Below are 22,130 nucleotides of genomic sequence, written 5' to 3' on the forward strand. Positions count from 1 at the left end.
ACTCACCTCGTCACTACAAGCTACCCCTCACTACTATTCACCTCAAGCTACCCCTCACCACTACTCACCTCGTCACCACAAGCTACTCGCCTCATCAGCTCAAGCTACTCACCTCGTCACCACAAGCTACTCACCTCGTCACCACCCCTCACCCCATCACCACAAGCTACTCCACACTACTACTCACCTCGTCACCACAACTACTCACCACTCACCTCATCACCACCCCTCACCACCACTACTCACCACTACTCACCTCGTCACCACAAGCTACTCCACACGACATCGAATTGCTACTCACCTCCTTACTACGAAATATTCTTCACCGGTTACAACAAGATAACACGCGCTGACAACCTCCACTACCCCGCCAGTCACCATCACGGCGAGTGCCCATTGACAGGTCACGACGGCGCCCTGCCTCCTCGTTACACACACCACCTCGTTACACACACACCTCGTTACCTCCTCGTTACATACACACACATCGTTACCTCCTCGTTACACACACACACCTCGTTACCTCCTCGTTACATACACACACCTCGTTACACACACCTCGTTACACACACACCTCGTTACACACGCCACCTCGTGACACACACACCTCGTGACACACACACACACACCTCGTGACACACACACACACACCTCGTGACACACACACACACACCTCGTCACTTTACGCCTCCACTGCCCGCGACTGCAGCGACGTTGCGCGCGACTCGCCACTCTCAAGTTGGTCGCTGCGCGCAATCGGCCTCGCTCAACCATCGCCAACACAACGACACTGACACACGAGCTACTGTACACCTAGCTACTGTACACCTAGCTACTGTACACCGTCGCCCACTATACAGTACACCTACCTACAGTACATCGTCACCCACTGTACTGCACACCTGCAGTACACTACAATACAGCACGCGCTGTTGCACAGAACACGCCAGACGCACGCTGCTCGTACTGTGAACACGTGCGCTGCTAGACATCTGTACTACACGCAATCACGAAACCATACTGTACGCACTGTACATGCGTTATCTTCTCCTTTGCGTGCGTGGACTGCATCGCTCTGTACTCTGCGCACTGTACTCGAGTACTGTACTCTGCGCACTGTACTCGAGTACAGTACATTGGCATCCGTCGCCGCGGTTCAGAGTTTTTGAATTGACGGCTTCACTGCCCGGCAAGGCCTCAACTCTTAACGTTCTGACCCAGCCCCTTGTGCTTTATAGCTCATCGGATTCCTCCAGTATAAATAGTGATTCTGATTGTTGTTGCTGTGTCATCCCAGTCGAGCATTATCGGGTGTACTCTGTTATCACATTTGAACCCTGACTTCACAGGACCCTCGACTGCGAAGCGTACTGCGCGTGGTATCTTTACTTATGGTTCATACCCCACCGCTCCCCACATCGTAGTATTAATCAGGGCGGCCGTTGTAGTCGAACCGTGACCCCGGCGATGCTGTGTCCACCGGCAATAATCGCCGCTCCACGTCGCTCTGGGGAGTGGAGCCTCACTTAGACACACGTCTCTAGAACGACGTGAGAGCCCACATCATTGAGCCTCATCAAGCAGTTCAACCGGCTCTGTGAAATATTTCCGCGTCTGGTAGAACGTCAGGAGGACATCTCAGTCTGGCTGTGGCGACGAGTCACGCGCCACCTCCTCCTGACTGCCAGCGATACCCGAGACACATTCGGTGATATGCGAGTCGGCAACTTCTGTAACGGTGCGTGTCGTTTGCCTTGATTAATACACTTTGGTTGATCCACTGCTGGATGAAGGCCTCTCCAAGCTTTGCCACGTAGGATGTTCGTTTCAGATATCACTCACCACTCGTGTTAGCCGTGGCTAGGAATCAAACTCGGGTAGCCGGGTTTTCAGCTAACCAGTTCTTCACTCGTCACAAGTGTAACTCGGTTTTTCTCAACTCCAATTTTCGTGGTCTACCATCATTCTTCATTGTTGTGCCTAAACATATTTCCTCTCCATATACAAGTGATTCCATGCCACACTGCACACATGTACAGTAGCATTTTACATTTTCCCCATCGCCAGATTTTACTTTTCATCCAAGACGCACGCTGTCTTGCCACGCGTTCACAGGTGGTTTTAACTAACCCACTTGCTGTGCTATCTCGTTAACGCTGCACGCGTGTCACAGGAATCCAGCCTCGGCTGGCGCACCGCCAGCTAGGAGGAGGTGAAGGAGGTGGTGGTGGTGGCCACCAGTAGCAGAGATGGGCTCCATTTTCCGCAGCGAGGAGATGTGCTTGGCCCAGCTGTTCCTGCAGGACGGCACCGCCTACAGCTGCATGAGCGAGCTGGGAGAGATGGGTCTGGTGGAGTTCAGAGATGTATGTACAGCTCCAGTCTAAAACGGTCTCTCAAGTGCGTTACCAATGCGACCGCATCTCAAACCTCTTTGCCGACTGCAAGGCATTGATTTCTGTTGACCAATGTCACGATTCTCAATTTCTCTTCTGGGTTAGATCGTGTGGGTAATAAAAAGTTAATTCAAATAGGAATTAGAAAGGGCTGCTAATGGGGAAGGACAGCCCAAGGCAGGTCTGTGATTGGACAAAAATATGGGCTATGATTGGGTGAATATCTTTAGAGATGGTTAAGCTTTAATCTCTGTTTCCTTCCCTGCATCTGTGGGGACAGTAGTCGCTCGCTTTTTGTTTTGAGTGCACGGGATAATCCTAGGGGGGAGGAGGAGGAGGACGGTGCAGGGAATATCACTCCATCTCCGCGGTGCACGAGCTCTTGAGCCACGATGCCCAGCTCGGCTTGAACTTTTGCCCAATGAGGGCAGAAACCAAAGGGGAAACAAGAATCCACACGGTAGCAAACTGCACGAGTGGAACTTGGTGATTAGGTGTTGACTTAGTAAAATAAAACCACAGGCTTTGGCGATTGTGATATTGTACAGGCATCAGCGTTATTGGCAATGGTGACATTTTGACCTTCTGATGCATGGATTCTAAACTGTTTATAAATGCTGATAATGTTCAATGGGGTTAAACGGTGGTGCAATAGCTCACGCACTGCACTATGAGCCCTATGACCTAAGTTTGATTCCTGATCACGGCTCATGAGTGGTGATTGATATCAGAACCTGGACTTCCCCTTCACCAAGCCACACTGACCAGCATGGTGAAGTATGGTAAAATAACTTCCTTGACTGACAGTTTACAAAGGCCTTCAACCAACATTTAATTGACAAAGATCTGTAAATTATTATTATTATGTTGAATGGTCCCGAAGGCTTTTCTGTCAAAATCTTCCCTTTCCCCTCGCATCCACAAGGACAAAAGTAATTCCGTTGCTAGGATTCTGATGATATATTGTTCATAGCCATTCACTACAAACTGTGCTCGCTTGAGGCGGTCTCATTGTGCTGTGGGATATAAAATCACTTTTGGGCATTGTAAAAAATATTGCACCCTGGTTTTCCCACGAAAGCCCAGCGGGTATGTTGTGAATGTGAAAAATTTAAATTGTTATTTGAGCATCGGAGGCTTATGTCAAAAGTGATTTGTATCTGCTTGTGCCTTGCGGACCAGTGGTGAGTGTGTGCTTTTGGAGTGGGGGGACGATGGCGCAGTGGTTAGCGCACTGTGCTACCAACCTGGCGACTTGAGTTCCCTTCCGGGCCATGGCTAATGTCAGTGGCGAGGGTTTTTTTTTACCGGTCCTGGGCCTTCCCCCAGCTCAACCCAGCCTTAAATGAGTTCCCAGAGTTGCGTGTAAGCATCGCCGCTGGCGAAGACGAAGGCGGCCGAGCATGGTTCTGCCCACACCACCGGCTTGTGCGTCATGCCGGTCATAGTGGAGTGTTGCTCACAGCACGTGCCCCAGCTATTTTTACGGCTATAGCAAGATCTTTGTCATTTGTCTCTTGTGTGTCATGTGCTTGGTCTTCAGTTGAACGCACAAGTGAGCGCCTTTCAGCGGAAGCACGTGACGGACATCAGGAGGTGCGAGGACATGGAGAAAATTCTCAGTGAGTGTAATTGTGGAAAATTAGGGACTTGTGGTTTATGTTTTCCTAGCTTCACAGGATGGAATACTTCATATACTTGCCAAACATTTATATTTCTTGCAACTGTCTTGGCTCAATTGTGATGTTTGCATTCATGGCTTGGTTTTAACTTGCATTATATTCAGGTTTATTGAGAACATAAGACGTGATCATCATCAGCCATGATCACTCCACTGCTGGGTGGTCTCCCCAAGTCATCATCCATATCTCACATTCTTGGGATGAAGCAATCCACCTGACACCTGCACACAAACTGATTTCCTCGCTCCATATCCAGAGTGGATGCCGTGTTGTTATCGACCATCATGCCTGCCCAAAAACCCGCTTTTATTCATTAAGAAGCACACGGCTGTTTCCCCACATAAGCAATACACTTTTGTTTTTAAATGAATTGCTGCTGAAAAAATGCACTACCAGAAGGGCCGTTCGACCGATGGGACGTGTTAAAATAAATACTTTACTTTATGCGCAGAGAAAGATGTGGGAGGAGGGAACAGAATTTGTGTTTTTACTTCTCTTCTCCACGCCGTCACTAATGATCGTTGCCTGTTACTTTTCTCAACGGTCAATCCGATGTCTCTCACTTGTTTTTCTGATCCCTTGCGTTGGTGTCTCTCAACGTGATGACAAACGGTAACGGCATGCTTTATTTGCCCGTGTCTCCGCCTGCCCCTGTCGGCCATCACCCAGATTACATCGAGAAGGAGATCACGAAGGCCGGCGTCGCGCTGCCTCTGACGAGCGGGAATCCTCGCGCTCCTCTGGCCCGTGACTTGCTGCAGATACAGGTCCGTCTTCGCTGTGTCAGCCAGGACTGTCCGGTCTGTTGATACTCTCGAATCATTGTCATCCTGATCATCCATTATCGATCCGCTGCTGGAGGCAGACTGCTAATTCTTATGCAGCTACGTGTAAATGATCGCATTGAGTAGATGGTCGTGAGGAGGCTGGAGTAGAGGGAGAAGTAATGAGCACGGTTGAACACGTATGGATGAGATAAATGGTCAGTCCCAACATCGGTGAGTGAAAATGATGGGAACAGTGACCGTGGTTGTGGCAGTGGTAACGCTTGTGTCTCACCCCAAGAAGCTCCTGAGTTCGATTCGCGACTCGAGTGCCTTTCTGTATGGAGCTTTATGTTCTCCGCTGTTCTGTGGGTTTCCTCGGGGTTATTCGGTTTCCTCCTATAGCTCAACAAAAATCCCATACAATGTAACTGGTATTGGCCAGACATCCCATATGAGCTCGTCAAGGCTGAAACTGATAAAACAAATGTATATGCAAATAACCAGCGTGGTGAAGTATATTTATTACCTGTGAACTAGGATTACACTTTTTTTCAGAAGGGTTATCTAGTTTTCACAATCGAGGGCCGTGTTGCTATTTGGGATTACACGTAGCAACGTTGCCCCCTTACCGCAAACAAACTTTGCAGGACCCTTCTGAAAAAGAATCGTAAGACTCAGTGTGGCTTTGCTGCTGGGTTAACAAATCATAGATTAGAGGGAGGTACAGACTAGACGGAGGATTATTTGTCGTCGTGTTTACGCGTGCGCGCACCGCTGCGCGCGTGTGGCTCAGACGGAGTCGGAGAAGCTCGAGGGGGACCTGCGCGAGGTGAGCCGCAACCAGGACACGCTGCGGCACAACCGCCTCGAGCTGGAGGAGTACTCGCACGTGCTGCGCATCTCCGAGGCTTTCCGGGACCAGTCCGAGGTGCCATCACCCATGCTCCACACGGCTCTCCACCCCCACCCCATCCCTCCCGCCTTATCCCCCCCCCGCCCCCACCTTCTGCCCCACTCCCCACCCGCACGCCGCATCTCACCCGGCCTCATTTCACATGAAATTTATGGGCAAATGTGATTGATGGAAATCGTAAAAAAAATTGTGATGGGTTGAAAGTTTGGATTTGCATGCACACAGGCATATGAGCTCGTCAAGGCTGAAACTGATAAAAACAAATGGATATGCAAATAACCAGCGTGGTGAAGTATGGTGAAATAACCCTTTTGTCAATCCAGCAGTGGATTGACAAAAGGGCGGTATATGCCCACACAATTAACTTACGACTGTCAAACCATTGCCCTCTACTCACAGGCTCATGCCCACTTGCAGCCCGGTGCCCAGTCATCTCGTGCCAAAAAGGGACAGCTGCCAATGGGGGTCCCCTTGGAATGTTTGAGATGAGATGCGATAGAAGGCACTTTGAGTTGCTCAGACATTTACGCTCTATAAATGCAGAGTTCAATATAATAAAAATGATACGAATTTTACTTATCTTCTTGGTTCTTTCGGTAAAGTCACGTAGAATGGAAATAATAAAATAATTAAAATTTAACATAATAAAATACAATTCTCACGACGTTTCGGCCACAACGCAAGCAGCCGTCCTCAGGTGAAGAACAGGTCTGTCGGAAAGACAGACCGTATTTTATTATGTTTTATTTTTATTATTTTATTATTTCCCTTCTACGTGACTTTACCGAAAGAACCAAGAAGATGAATCCCTGCAGTCACGAAAGCTTTCAATCGGAATGTGACTTATTCAATAAAATAGAAATTGGTGGGAGTTGCCTGTCAACGTGAAATGCCACCCGCTGGATCAGCTGGTCCGTGGCCTCTCCATCGTGTTCTCTCTTCCTACCGTGCAGGAGCAAATTATCGAGCAGACATCCAGCGAGTACGAGGAATTTCCGTCGGTGGAAAAGGAGCCGCTGGTGAACTCTGGGCTTGTGCAGCGCCTGGGAGCCCGACTAAGGTATGGCCGCGAGCTCGCTCTCCCGTCGCTGTCCAAGTCGCAGAGCAGTTTCCTGCTCTGCTCAAATTACCATTAAGGCATTGGCACTCCCCTCCAGTTGATGGCCCTGCAGAGCCAGTGGTGGAAATTATGCGGACCTGAGACAGGAGCGAGCCTCTCCTTAAGAAAACCGCTGATGACTTTCCCTGCAAAGTTGTACTCATCTTATCTATCCTAGAGGAATGAGTCAACCCCCCCCAACCGGGATTAGAACTTGCAACCTTTCTGATTGCTAGCCGCTAGCTCTACTGCCGATCCACTTGCTATTCACGTGCAGTTAAGCCAGTGCATGCTGGTTGCATACATCTGCAACATTCTACTAATTGAATACTGGCAAAGTAGTTCTCATGATTCTACTGAATGTCTTCCCTCCAAAATATTTTACTTAATACCATTTTTTTACCTGCGTAATTCCTTGAGATAGAAAATGTAATTTTAACGGGTTGTCCAGGGTGTCAAATGACGTAGCAAACACGCAAGGACACATATACAAACATATTAAATCTATCACTTACACAGTCTACATGATGTAATCAACATCACACTGCAGTCAAACGCATAAACAAAAACAGAATTGCAGAAGTTTATTACATGGTACATCATCGTGAGCCTATATGCCCTGCCATGAAGATTTTCTCGTTATAACTATAACGCTGTACTTTGACATGTTATAAACACTGCGCCACCTCTCCACCCTCCTCCACATGAAGTATGAAGGTTTATTATCAAAATAGTCCAGCAGTATTTATTGTTTTAATTCTGCTTCACATCCCCTGCCCATGGCAGGGAAACAGTAGATGACGTGGCTCCAGCTCCTCTCTAATGGACCAGGGTGGTGGGGCAGTAGAACTGTGGTGTGGGGGGCAAGCAACCGTCAGAGTGATTCACCACTAAGGGGGAGAGTGACATCCTCGGTGATGCCAAAGGGGGGGGACACTTTGTGGTGCAGAGCCCACCCCAGCAGCCCGCTAGCGCCGGCCCTGAGATGACAGCTGTTCTCTTCATTGGTGCGTGTGTGCATGCGTGTGCGTGTGTGTGCGTGCGTACGTGCGTGCGTATGTGTGTGTGCGTGCGTATGCGTGTGTGCGTGTGTGTGCGTGCGTACATATGTGCGTGCGTGTGTGCGCGCGCAGCTTCATTGCGGGCGTGGTGCACCCCGGCAAGGTGGCGGCGTTGGAGCGGATGCTGTGGAGGGCCTGCCGTGGCTACATGGTGTTCCACCAGATGCAGATCCCGGAGCCTCTGGAGGACCCCGACTCGGTCTGACTCGCCAACTCTCAATGTCTGACAAAGACAAAGATCCCCCGTGTAGCCTTAACAGACTGTTGGGGCAAGTGCTGTTAGCGAGCACCTATTAAGGCGGGCACGGCACACGGTGGGGTGGGTGGCCAATGCCACGTTCAACCATCTTGGCCTCCCTGTCCCCCCCTGTGGTGATGTTTACACACTGCACCGGGTACTCATTTGAGGCTGAGTTGACCTTGTGTATTCATATATTCATATACGCAAAGGTTACTATGTTCATATTGATCATGGCCTGACATGCGTGGTGTGTGGAACAGGGCGAGAATGTGAACTGGTGCGTCATCCTGGTGTCGTACTGGGGTGAGCAGATCGGCAATAAGGTCCGGATGATCTGCGAATGGTGAGCTCTCACCCTTTCCGATGCATATTGCTCATCTCCCCCCTTCTCTGGTCATCATCATCATCGGCCACGATCAATCCGCTGCCGGATGAAGACCTCCCCGAGCCGTTGCCATCTCTTAACGATTCTCTCGATCCAATAATCCACCCAGCACCTACACGCGAGATTATTTCATCGCTCCCGTCGCATTCCATCCCCTTGGCCGCCACTCCGTCATCGTTGTCGACCGTCGCTCAATCGCGACTTCCTAGCGACTCGTGAAACGGAGGATATGTGTCGAGTAACCGTTCCCTTCCCACTCCCTCCCAGCTACCACTGCCACCTCTACCCGTACCCAGACACGCAGAAGGAGAGGCGAGACTTGCTCATGGGGCTCTTCACGCGCATCGAGGACATAAAAGTGGTGCGTTTCTGGTACACCTCGGAGAGTATCAGCTGTTCGCAACTGAGGAAGGCTTTGTGTCACCGTGTGGATGGGTTTGTGTCACGTGTGGATGGGCTTTGTGCCACTCGATGAGTTTGTGTCAATGTGTGGATGGTTTTGTGTGTGTTTGCGTAGGCTTGTGACGTTACAATGCAATGTAATTGTGACTGCCTCTCAAGATGCTATACAGAGACTACATGCATTAATCTTATAAAGGGGCAGTTGTCGATGAAAATCTATTATTACGCCCTTGATACGTACATCTATTTGTCTTTATGAGATTAGATTATTTTCGATTCATGCAAATTATACATTAAATGTTAAATTTAGGCTAACAGAGTGAACAAAACTGTACAAACGGGGGGAAATTTTAATAAATAGCTATAATTTCTTAATTCAGATCGCAAACCCACATTGGAACATTTCACACCGAGCAGACAGCATCAGCAGTTAATTTCCTGATCCAACGACCCACTAACTCACCCTTGTGGCAGGTGCTGCTGCGCACAGACGATTACCTGCGCCAGATGCTGCTCAAGGCGGTGGACAACATCAGCACCTGGCAGCTCCAGGTGAGCCGAGCGCGTTGGCAGCTCAAGACGTGACTTGATGCCTTGATGACACTGACAATTCGGCACATGCTGAAAGTGCACTCTAAACTTTTTTTTATTTTACCAGGTAAGGCCAACTGAGGTATATAGCTCTTTTTCAGAAGTAACCTGGCCACAAATGATATCTTAACAAAGTGGCCTATCGCGTGGAAATTGATAGCAGCCAAATACTGTAACCGAACGTTGATTATAAATGTGCAGGAAAAAACCAGAGGACCCAGAGAAAAATCCACGCGATCACGGAGAGAACACACTCCAAATATACAGCTGTCGGGGTCGGGACCGAACCCACGACCTCCTGCTCACCAGGCGAGGAGATAACATCTCGCCACCGCAGCACCCCATTCGCGGCAAATCTCCAACCGTTGCTAGTTCTGGCAGGGTCTGGCTTTTTCTGGTGATGTGAGGTCCAGATCCAAGAAATCTTCCCGATGTTATCTCACGACTTTTGTCTCTCCGCAAAACCTCCAGGCATTGGTCCACTGGTGGGATTGCAAAGGGGGACGAGTAGCAGGTCCAGGTCTGGTGCAGCCATCAGTCGCCACTGATGTTAGCCGTGGCTCGGGATCGAACTCGGGTCGCCAGGTTCACAAGCGCAGTGTGTTAACCACTGCACCCACCGCTCTACCCGTACATTGACGAATATTCCAAAACAATTTTCATTTTTGTAATACAACCGTGCCTGCATGCGCTGTGCGTGAGCGGGGCTGCGCAGGTGCGCAACATGAATATGATCCCATCTTCTTCCTCTCCCGTCGGCTCAAGAGCCACGTAAACAATTCGCCGAATAAACTCCCTCCGTCTTTGTCTTCTACCAGCTTTGTTGCTTCAGACATTATTGCATCCTTTTGTCTCTCAGTGTCACCCTTATTACGTCAATCCGTCTCGTCGCCTGTCTGCCTCTGCCCGCGGGGCTGCACAGGTGCGCAAGACAAAGGCGATCTACCACGCGCTCAACCTGTGCCGCTACGACGTCACGAACCGCTGCCTCATCGCGGAGGTGTGGTGTCCCACGGCGGACCTGGGCAGCCTGCAGGACGTGCTGCGACAAGTCTCCGTGAGCATCACGAGCGAGCACGTGTGCGCGCATCTCTGCCCCACCATCTTTCTAGTGTCTCACTTCGTCACTGAGCAAGCGTGACGGGTGCTTTCCGATCTTTTGCGTCTCTCACGAATGGTACCATCCACCCGGAACGTCCTTTCGCCAACCGATCAGATTCAATCTTCTCTTTCCTTTCATTTCCCCTGCAGAATCGTGTTTGCCATGTCCTTCAGCTGTGATGACACTCTTTATGTTATGTCCTGAATATGGCCACCTTTCTTGTTTACAGCCTTTCTCTCTCGGCACCTCCACGTCATTCTTTTTGTGACCCCCATCGTGGAAACACCCCCTGATCCTAAATGACCCATGCTGCGTTCATTCAGTCTCCGTGTCAAACGTTATGATATCTGTTTTGCTGCACAATCTACTGGTGCAGATTGATGGTGTATGTACATATGTTGAACTTCTGTCGTACCGTACATAGCCAACCATGCTAATCGGAGGCGCGGGGGAAGGACAACAACCAAACACAAAAATAATTATATTCAGAGCCAAATGTTTAGAGTTCAGAGGATTTATCTATCAGTCATAGAAAGTGGTGAAGTGGGATATGACTATAAAAAGGCACGATTGTTGAATTGAGTTAATAACTAACTACCTGCCCACTGTGCCTTTCCTAATGCCGTTGTACGTGTAACGCCACTCGCTTGCAACGCCACTTATCTGTAACGTTGCTGTGTGTGCAACGCTACTCGCATCTGACGCTGCCATTGTGTAACGCTGCTCTGTGTCTGTGTGTGTCCGCTGACCGGGCACAGATCCAGGGCGGCGCGTCGCTGCCATCATTCCTGACGCGCATTCCCACGCGCGAGTCTCCGCCCACGCTGTTGCGCACCAACAAGCTGACGGGCGGCTTCCAGGGCATCGTGGACGCTTACGGGGTCGGCAGCTACCGCGAGGTCAACCCAGGTGCGCCAGGACACGTCGCTGTTATATCGACGCTGTCAGACTAGAGTTGAAATCATCGTTAATTCGTTAGCTCTGTCAGTCCGTCCGTAACGGAGGTGGGTGGTGGTGGGTGGGTACCTCTTGTAAAGTTGATCCAAAATGAAATAAACTTTAGTACAAAGTTGTGTTGCTATGAGGGACTTTGCAAACCGGACACATATATCAAAGGATTTCACAAAACTTGGAGAGACACAAACCAGAGCAAAAATGACGATTTACAAATATGCATACTTGTTTTGCCCTGTCAGCTCCCCAATCTGCTTCCGTATCGCTAAATTCAATCCATCCCAAAACAATTGCTCGTTGTAAAGTGTAACTGAATCCAAGTATATGCATGACTGTATCATGTCTTGTTATTTTAGTCTTTTGGACCTTGCACAAAACTCCTTGTGCTTTCCACAGGCTTATCTATTTACAGTATTTGACAGCTATAAATTTCCACATGATGATAAGCCACTTCGTTGAGCTATCATTTGCGGCCAAGTCGCTTCTGCAACACAGCTATATAGCTCAGTGAGCCTTACCTGGTAAAGTAAAAAAAGTTATAGCTTAAATAGTCATTAGTATGTACGACATGTGTGTGTGTGTGTGTTGTCTCCCAGCGCCGTACACCATCATCACCTTCCCGTTCCTGTTCGCCGTCATGTTCGGAGATTTTGGCCACGGGATTCTCATGCTGCTCTTTGCGCTGGCCATGGTCATCATGGAGAAGCGTCTGGCACCCAAGGCCGCTGAGAGCGAGGTACTGGCCTAACCGCGAGCGACGATGGGGGTGGCTGGGGAGAGGTGGGTGGGGGGTGTCAGCTTGGGAATGGTCTAATCAGCAGAAGAGAAGGGGGGGGGGGTGCATACGGGGAGGTTGAGGTCAGTGAGACGTACCTTGGGAGGTAACCTACGGTTAATGAACGGCAACACTATCAAGCACCATTTTTACCCTGGTTTTCTCTTCCAAAAACTAAAGTCTATTTTTATTTTACCAAAGTAAGGCCCACTGAGCTAAGTAGCTCTTTTTCAGAAGCGACCAGGCCAGATATGATAGCTCAACGAAGTGGCTTATCACGTGGACATTTTCTCGCAACCAAATACTCTAAACGCACGTTTCTGAATGTGGAGGGAAGACGCAGAGAAAAATGAACATGAGCACAGGAAGAGAGACATGCAAACTCCAAAAATACAGGCGTCAGGGTCGGGAACAAACCGACAACCTCCTGTATACCAGGCGAGTAGTAAATGATGACGATGATGTCTGCGTGTGCGTATGTGCGTCCAGATCTTCGGCATATTCTTCCAGGGTCGCTACATCGTGCTGCTGATGGGGCTCTTCTCCATCTACACGGGGCTCATCTACAACGACTGCTTCTCCAAGTCGATCGACCTCTTCTCCTCGTCCTGGAACGTGACGGCCATGTACTCATCCGGGCCCTGGACGTACGTGGACATATGCACACACGCGCACGTGCACACACTCACACTGCCTAGAAGCACACACGCACAAAGACAAAGATCCCCCATTATAGCCTGGACAGACTGTTGGGGCAAGTGCTGTTAGCGAGCACCTATGAAGGACAGCACTGCACACGAGGGGTGGGTGGCCAACACCGCGCCCAGCCGCCTTTGTTTGCACACTGTACCGGGTACTCATTTGAGGCGACATAGGGGAGGCCCATTCAGGACCGATTCAGATAATCGTCGCTGTTGATGACCGTGAGCGAGAATCAAACTCGTGTCGCTGGGTTCGTAGCGCAGTGCGCCAACCACTACACTGCCGCTCCCCACACACACACGCATACACACACATACACACATGCACACCCACGAATATACAAGCAGACACACATAGGCACACTCGCACACACGCACATAAGCATTTGAGTCTCAGCTTCATATCAAAGTATCACGGTAAAAGTGCCACTGCCATTCCTTTCTGACGCCACTGTTGGCGCAAGGGGCCTCCACGCGAGGCAGCTCCACAGAGCCCCTGCGGATGGTATTTGGCCTACTTTTCCACCCTAGCCACACGTCTTGGAAAAGGTGGGAGTACCCACACCTTTTCCACACCAACACGCAGCCTGCCGCGAGACTTGACCCTCGTGTAGCCGTTTGTCTTGCCGGGTGGACAGAAGTGGAGGGAGGGAGGGAGGAAGGTGTTAAAATCTGCTTTTTGTCACAGAACGGAGGTCGTGAGGGCGAACAAGCTGCTGAGTCTGGACCCCAAGGTGGAGGGGGTATTTAGTGGACCCTACCCCTTCGGCATTGACCCCGTGAGTCACCGCCGCTTCGTGTCACTGCCTCGTGTTGCCCAGTGTTGTGCAATAGCGTGTCCTGTGGAATTGGCCCAAGTCTGTTGGTTCAGTGAATGAACGCAAATAAAGATTTGATCCATCGCAGGGGATGTCACCTCTGCAATACAGTGAAGTTAAACAAATATACTTTTAAGTATAATACGATTTGTATCTCTAAAGTGTGCACATACCATATATAGATTCGATTAGTTTGTGTTATATGTAAACTAAACAATTTTTATTTTACCAGGTAAGGCCCACTAAGCTATGTAGCTTTCTTTCAGAAGCGACCTGGCCACAAATGGTAGCCCAATGAAGTGGCTTATCACGTGGAAATATATAGCAGCCAAATACCATAAGGGCATATTTCTAATGTGGAGGGAAAAAACCGGAGGACCCGGAGAAAAATCCACGGAACCACAACGAGAAGATGAAAACTCCATATATACGGGCATCAGGTTTGGGATTAAACCCACAGCCTCCTGCCTACCAGGCGAGGGAGTTAACATCTCGCCACCGCGGTGCCCATAAATGAGTCTGGGGGGGAGCGGCGGTGCAGCGGTTGACATACTGAGCTATGATCCCAGTTCGCCGAGTTGGATTCTCGGCAAGTGATACCTGAGCTAGCCTTCCACCAGCACTTCATTGACGAGCTCGGTGAAGTATGGTGAAACAACACCAATGACCGACACGGCATGGGGGAAAGCCGTTATCCAACAGTGGATTCACAAAGGCTTGTAAAGTATAATAGTGATGATTATTATTACCAACATGTTTCAAACATCCAGTTTTTAAAATTCAAATGATGTCAAATTGTGTTTTAATTGGGGTACTCGTTGCATTTTAAGGGGTTGCTATCCTATTGAAAGGCAATGCACAGGTTATGTGACTTAGGTCTCGTGCGTTTGCAGATCTGGAACCTGGCCGCCAATCGCCTCACGTTCCTCAACTCCTACAAGATGAAGATGTCCATCATTCTGGGCATGGTGCACATGACCTTTGGAGTCATCCTGAGTGTCTTCAACCACCGGTACGGTCGCTCGTTCGCACACATACACACCAGGGAAGTGGGGAGGAGCGGTGGCATGGTGGCTCGCGCGCTCTACTTCGAACCTGGTGAACCCGAGTTCGATTCCGAACGGGTCTGAGGCACACTGTCATCACCAACCAGTGCCAACTAGCGTAGTAAAGTATGACCAAACAACCATTATGACCGAAAGGCATGGTGGCCGTGGTGATGATGTGTTTTCAGGACACCCCTCAATTCATAGTTCACCACCGCCCACATCGCTGTGGTTACAGCCATAAACCACCGCAGTCGTACACCGCAGCCGTACACCACAGCCGTACACCGCAGCCGTACACCGCAGTCGTATACCGCAGTTGTATATCGCAGCCACCACTGCCATGCTTGGCTAACCCCGTGGTTGCGCGACCGGCACGGTACTGTGGCAGGTTTTTCCGTCGCCCTCTGGATATCTGGCTCGTGTTCATGCCGGAGATGGTGTTCATGCTCTTCCTCTTCGGATACCTCGTGCTGATGGTGCTCTACAAGTGGTGCGCGTGGGGTGTGGACGACGCGCAGACCGCTCCCAGCATCCTCATCATCTTCATCAACATGTTCCTCTTCCGCCCCTCGTCCCGGGAAAAGGGCGGCCCGGGCCTGCTCTTTGCGGGACAGGCACGTCGCACCGTCAGACGCGGCCGACCGGCCGGGCGAGCGTGCTGCTGTGACCACACACCACTTCCCTCATGCGCCGTGCGGGTTATAATAGGCGCTCGCAATCAGCGCTTGCCCCAACAGTCTATTAAGGCTATACGGTGGATCTTTGTCTTTGTAACCACTCCCCCTTCCCCCTGGGGGAGCAGTAGTGTGGTAGTGCACAGTGCTCAAACCTGGCAACCTGAGTTTGATTCTTACAACAGGCCACAATTAGTGATGAATATCTGGACCGATCCACCACCGAATGTACAGTACCTTCGGTGGTGTATGAACATCAGAACTAGAGAGATATGGGTGGTGGGGCGTGTTTCTGGCCACACCACCTCCCCGTACGCCGTCTCGGCCATTATAGGTGAACAGTGCTTGTTTTCACAGTCTGTTGAGGCTACGTAGGGATTTAAAATTTTGTTTGTAATCTATGTTGGTGTGTGCATCCTCAGGAGGGGCTGCAATACTTCCTGATGGTGGTGGCCTTGCTGATGGTTCCTCTGCTGCTGCTGGGGAAGCCCTACGTGCTCTACCGCAAGCACATGGTGCAGGCTCACCACGGCGCCAACTCGCGTCGAGACGGGGTGCGCCAACTCCACACCGCCAACGCCAAACACAGCGGCGACCGTGGCTCTCGCCAGACGGCCCACGGCCACCCGGCCACCGAACCACACGGCCACCCGGCCACACGAGCACACGTCCACCGAGCCACACGGCCACACGTCCACCGGGCCACCCGGCCACATGTCCACTGAGCCACACGACCAAACGTCCACCGAGCCACATGACCACACGTTCACCGAGCCACACGGCCACACGTCCACTGAGCCACATGACCACACGTCCACCCGGCCACACGGCCACACAACAAGCAAACCTTCACTACCCCCACGGCATGTGGAGGCCCTCATCCAGCAGTGGCATTGACAAAGGGCTCTACGTGTGCATACGCGAAGTGTATCCAATGATAATGCAAGGTTGCGTTTGCCATTTGCTTGTGTGCCAGAGCTCGCAGCGCATACGCAGGTACCAAGAGGAGGAGTACATTCCGCTCATCAACGAGACGGATGATGTGACCGTTTCCATGTTGATGCCGGAGGAGGACACCGAACCCGGTGCGGACGCCGGCGCCGACACCGGCGCCGAGAAGGTGAAGTCACCGCGCGTGCCGCGTTTGTACAACTGTGGCACGACGCGCGACGTAATGTCACGCGGACGCGAGCGTTGGGACACGCGGAGGACGTGTGTGTCGCGGTGCACGCCGACCGCTGTCGCAGGAGGTGTGAACGCGTCGGAGCAAAGGGGCCACTTTAATTTTAAAGGCTTTGGCATTTTGAACATGATAAGGATTGTGCAGTCGCTTCGTAAAGGTAGACGGATGATCACTCTCCGAATTTTTTGTCCACGAATCTTTGGAAAGGAAAACCAAACAGGCTGCGTCTTTCCGCATTGATCGTAAGACAGATTTCATGACCCGCTGGCCAGGGGGGCCAGACGTGGCCTTCGAAGGAAGAGATCGCAGAGCCTTAGACAAGAGATAGATCAGCGAGACGGCAGAGCTGTAGGCAAGAGACGGTTGGTTACGTACGGCGCGAAAGAAGTTCAACATACGTACATAATGGTCAGGATTGAAGTGATAAAAACGAGTACATAGTGGCATAGCGACGATCGGTAGAGGTTTGCGGTCACGCGTGTCGACGGTATGACGTCACGACACCGCCACGCTTGATCCCACGCGGCTCTCGATGTCACCACAGCACTTGCGTGGCACCGCCAAAAGTGCAGTTGGAGAAGCCCTGCCCTGAGACTCGTCCCCACTCTGTCCGTGTTCCTGTAGTTTGACACCGGCGACACGTTCATGCACCAGGCGATCCACACCATCGAGTACTGCCTGGGCTGCATCTCCAACACGGCCTCCTACCTGCGCCTGTGGGCCCTGAGCCTCGCCCACGCAGGTGCCGTGAGGTTTTCCCGCGTTGTCTCGCCCCGTGTCGTCTCGCCCCGTGTCATCCCCCCACCCCCACCTCCCCTCCGCCTGCCCCCCACCCTCTGCCCCCCGCCTACTGCCCCGCGCACCCCCCACCCCCGTATTTGTTCGGACCTCTCTGTTGTTTCGCTCGCTTATTTAATAAACTTGCATTTTGTGTTATCATCGCCGTTGTTAGCTTATTAAAGGGGTCGCTACGGGTCTACCGTGGTGGCCAGCAGAGGGGTACCTCCCGATTAGCGTGGTTGGCTATGTATGGTGCGGAAGAAATTCAACATACATACATACAGGGGTAGTTTAAGTAAAAGCCATTGTTGTACTCCATGCTTCCCCGCCTTCAACAATCCGTACTAACCGGCGTGGTGAAGTATTATTAAATAACACCCACCTCACAGTTGCGCCCTACGTTGCGTCCATGCAGAGCTGTCGGAGGTGCTGTGGAACATGGTGATGCGCACCGGACTGAAGCTGCCCAGCTCGGCAGGCGGGCCCCTGCTGGTGCCGGTGTTTGGGTTTTTCGGTTCCCTCACCGTGGTGATCCTGCTATTCATGGAGGGTCTCTCCGCGTTCCTGCACGCCCTGCGCCTCCACTGGTGAGTCCCGCTGACTTCCCTGCGTCCCCACAAGCCTTGGGGCAGCAGGTTGGTGCAGTGGTAACGCTCGTGCCTCGCTGCAGGAAGAGCCCGGGTTCGATTCCCGACTCGGGTGCCTTTCTGCGTGTCAGCTGCCACCCGCAGCGTAGCCCTGCGTCGGCCTACAACGCCAGTTCATTACTTGGTGGTCACCCCCCCCGAGCACCAACCAGGCGCAGCCCTGCTTTAGTTTCCGAGATCTGTTGAGATCGGACGCATCACGGGTGATTTGGTAATGAGGTGGCGATATCACCACTACTACCACCACCTGTTTGTGTATGACGGTTGTAGCTGTGTATTTTGAGCACGTGTGTTTTGTGTGTGTGCGCGTGCGACTGCAGGGTGGAGTTCCAGAACAAGTTCTACTCTGGCATGGGGTACAAGTTCGCTCCTTTCTCCTTCGCAACGATACTGCTGAGAAGCAGACACGCGTGATGACTCGTCGCTCACTCTGGCATCGTCATAGCACCACCCGTTAAACGGGCACCTTCCCTTTTTCACAAATTCAAATATCGCAACATTTTTAGCGTTGCTTACCCGAGGTCGTTAATTGTCGAGTGTCGTTGATTGACGCTTCCATTCGTTGACCGCCGTATTTATGATCGTTCAGACGTGCAAAGTGAAAGGGCTCCGGCGCAGTGCTGCGGAGAGCGCCCCTTGCGCTGTTTTTGCAGTTAAGTCGATGGTGGATGTTGAAAAACGTAGCCCAAAAATATTCTTTGTGCCAAAAGTAATTTTTTTCGGGAATGGGATAATAACAAACTAGGCAGGCATGAATAAAAATATATATTAAATACGTGTAAACTATAGTGTCTTGAGTTTTAGAATAACGAAATATATATGCATACAGGTGATTTGTTTTTAACAAGATTATTTAATTTCCTTTTATTTTTGGAAGTGCATTTTCTTGGCTTCCTGAAGCTGTGAAGACGAGGTGCGAGGCGTACCGTTCAGACATTGAATCTTGCTCTATTGACAAAGAAAATTTGCAATGTCCACATGAAGATCGTTACACGGAATGTATACGTAATACCACGTTTGCATGCACACATTGCACACAAGTGGCATGTGGCAAGCGCTGCTCAGGTGTTCAGCCACTTCTGCATTGTGCTTAATACACGCCTGGCATACAAGGTAAAGGTGCAGCCCTGCACTATAACGTTCATGCCACTGCTAGCGGAAGGACCTGTAGAGCCCCTCTAGGAGGTATCCAGACATCTTGAAAGAGGTGGGGGTAGCCATGCTAACCCCACCAATCGCGACGTGACGATGGGCCACCTGGCGTGATTTAACTCGATGGAAACATTTATTGTAATGGAGGTGTGCTCCATTCTGAACACTTGAACTTGCCACGTTTTCTCTTCTGTATTGCATTGTATCGATAAACACCGAGTGTTTGTCTTTTGCCAGGGCATGAAGAATACACGGTCCATGGGGACCCTTACAAAAATATGGGGATTCTGTAGAACGGGCTACATATGAATTTGCTTTTGTTTGCATGTGTAGAGTATCTTAAGATTCTCTGCTGAGGCCGTGACACCAATTGCATCAGCCTTGCTAACAGAAATCCATATTGTTTTTAGCAATACAAGTGAATGTACCCTGAAGAGTATGCGGTGACTGACCCGTGTTGGGTCGGCGTGGTAAACTTGTTCGCTCATTCCTTGGTGTTCACAAATTGTCGACTTGCCTTATGACGTTTTGTAAAAAGACCCCCCGAGTACCGAGACCGATCTCCAAAAACCCGTTGTGGATTTTTGGAAGCTTGTGACCAGTTGCATGAAACAGAATAATGACTTGCAGGGTTTTCTGCAGAACAACAAAATGGACTCTACGAATACTAACTTCATACCCGTCTTGTTTTCGTAAACTTTGGAAGGGCCAAAATCAAGACTTGGGAAATTTACATCAAATTAACTGAAAACTAAAGTTTTAAAATGTCACCTGTCCGATGCACTCTCGCGTCGTATCGCGTGTCGTGCGCTGCGACGTCCGACGTTTCGCTCCACGTGCTGAGAGCTCCCTCAGAAGCACACATCGGCATGACTATGCGCAGTCGACGCACTCTGCTACGTTGTGTGATGGACATTGCAGCAAGTTTTTGAAGCCACACGCGACTTTTGGAAGGGTTGCCGAGCGGTGGTGAGACCCTGTTTCCATTGACGTAAATTAAATAATCTTACAGGAAATGTTCCCTTTGATAATGAGGTTGGTGGGTAGGGGGGAGATCATAATTTGTATTATCCAAACGGTTACTATTGCACTTGCATTCATGGGACCTGACCACATAACCCACATCTCTGGGTCTTGCTTTAACGTCGGAGGTGAGACCGACTTCACGGAATGGTTTGATTTCGTGTCGTCCGTTGAAGCGAATTAATAAATGCTATTCCATTTACCGGCTTCGGTAATGAGGAAGTGTTTTGCGATGGGTGATTTTAATTCGGGGATTGGAGCGGTGGTGGTGGTGGTGCGGTGGTTCGATAACCGCGATGTTGCTATCCGGCTACGGAGTTGTATTCCGGGCCATGAGTGACCACAGTGGATCGTGCGATCAGAACCGGTTCTGGGTCACGGAACCTTTAAGTCGCAATTCACATATCGCATGCCAAACCTACCAAATAACAACAGCGGGGGTAAGCTTATCGTATTAGCAAATACGCAAATGTGTATTGCATATGCATAATCCCTCAGCCTGATCCAGACCGCCAGCTCAAAAACACATTCCTGCGGAGGGAGCTGGTAGGAACGTTGGGTTGCTCGGTCAATGGCCAGGGTCAACGGCGGCGTGGTGTATTCCGCAAATATGCCCGATTGTGAGGGCGGGCACAAGCCGGCGTGAGTAGGTTAAACGTTGAGTTTTATAAGGGCACCACGGGGTGACCAGCCCCTCCCCACCCAGCCCCACCCCTCCCATTTTTTGATGCACCACGAACGGACACAATAATCCCCTGTGGGCTGGTGTAACCAGGAGGTTCCTACCAGTATAACTGAATGTGTCCATGATGTCGTGAGTAGACCACCAACTTAAAAGAGTTGAGAAGATGTTGCGATACCAACAGCAGAGAGATCGATTAAACAAAAACACAAACATCAGACCCCCCCCCCCCCGACATTGATAGCTCATTGTCATTGTGATCTGGGAAGAGGAATATTCTGCATTAATTACCGGATATAATAAACATTCGGTTGGAGATGCTGCACACTGGATTTTGAATCCAGAAGTCACTGGTTCGATCTCCTGGCCCGGCAGTTGTGAATCAAATGGTGCACCTCAAATTAATAATCCGCCTTTGTCAAAGCCAGCCGCGTATATGAGTTCAGTCGACCGGAGTCCAGAATCAGAATATTTATCCTCGAGAAATCCGATGAGCTAGAAAGCTCTTTTTCGGAGATGTTCAGTCGGGACGGGTCAGCAAGTTACTCCCCCCACCCCCTTTCAAGACGTCTGCGCGGCGTGGAAGAGGAGGCCAAAAACACCCTCTCGAGGGAAGCGCGTCTCGAGATGCCTCCTGTGGAGGCTCTTCCCGCAGCAGTGCCGCGGGCGAGCGCTTTCAGGGGCTGCGCCTTCACCTACACGATGTCACACCGAGCGAGCCGCTCCTGCATTAGGGACTAGCGGCGTCTGTTTCATAGACGCGTAACAATGATGCGTGTACATGTTCGCGAGCCCTCCTTAGGAACGTAAATCCGTGTTAATTGCCAAAAAACAAAGCTTTAATGGCTTAGGGGCCGTTCATAAATGACGTCACGCGCCTAGGGGGGTGGGTCAGACATGTGTGACGAGGGGTGGGGGGTGAGAAATGTGACGTCATATCAAAATGCGCAACTTTAAATAAAGATTGACAACACGTTCTACTTAATTAAATAGACTTTTTAATAAATGTTTTCTCTTATAACATCAGAGTGCAACGCCACATTCAAAACGCAC

General features: G+C 50.6%; 1 protein-coding gene across 5 annotated transcripts; it reads left to right on the forward strand.

Annotated features, from left to right (window-relative positions):
* The first annotated feature begins 250 nt into the window (after window positions 1-250).
* Window positions 251-20,613, forward strand: LOC133348283 (V-type proton ATPase 116 kDa subunit a 2-like). 5 transcript variants are annotated; one of them, XM_061561017.1, is made up of 23 exons: window positions 274-403; window positions 1,622-1,738; window positions 2,174-2,366; window positions 3,940-4,018; window positions 4,748-4,845; window positions 5,639-5,773; window positions 6,712-6,818; window positions 7,991-8,117; window positions 8,420-8,502; window positions 8,812-8,905; window positions 9,421-9,498; window positions 10,460-10,594; window positions 11,398-11,548; window positions 12,190-12,329; window positions 12,858-13,015; window positions 13,758-13,848; window positions 14,781-14,899; window positions 15,325-15,550; window positions 16,033-16,164; window positions 16,587-16,730; window positions 17,418-17,535; window positions 17,989-18,160; window positions 18,541-20,613. In XM_061561017.1, exons 3-23 carry the CDS (start codon window positions 2,250-2,252, stop codon window positions 18,632-18,634), a joined length of 2,598 nt encoding a protein of 865 aa, XP_061417001.1. In that variant the 5' UTR covers window positions 274-403; window positions 1,622-1,738; window positions 2,174-2,249; the 3' UTR covers window positions 18,635-20,613. The 5 variants fall into 5 exon arrangements, with proteins under 5 accessions (XP_061417000.1, XP_061416998.1, XP_061417001.1 ...); XM_061561015.1 differs by lacking the exon at window positions 274-403 and adding an exon at window positions 667-738; XM_061561016.1 differs by lacking the exon at window positions 1,622-1,738 and having other exon boundaries at window positions 251-385.
* Window positions 20,614-22,130: the final 1,517 nt, after the last annotated feature.

The sequence above is a fragment of the Lethenteron reissneri genome, chromosome 27, assembly GCF_015708825.2.
Source record: "Lethenteron reissneri isolate LAM-NWPU_2019-01 chromosome 27, ASM1570882v1, whole genome shotgun sequence".
Lineage (NCBI taxonomy): Eukaryota > Metazoa > Chordata > Hyperoartia > Petromyzontiformes > Petromyzontidae > Lethenteron > Lethenteron reissneri.

Excerpts from the sequence above, each read along its gene's own strand:
- LOC133348283 (XM_061561016.1), top strand. The coding sequence starts at position 2,250 with ATGGGCTCCATTTTCCGCAGCGAGGAGATGTGCTTGGCCCAGCTGTTC. Across the intron at positions 4,846-5,638 it reads GTGACTTGCTGCAGATACAG|ACGGAGTCGGAGAAGCTCGA; the intron begins GTCCGTCTTCGC and ends CGTGTGGCTCAG. Across the intron at positions 10,595-11,397 it reads ACGTGCTGCGACAAGTCTCC|ATCCAGGGCGGCGCGTCGCT; the intron begins GTGAGCATCACG and ends GACCGGGCACAG.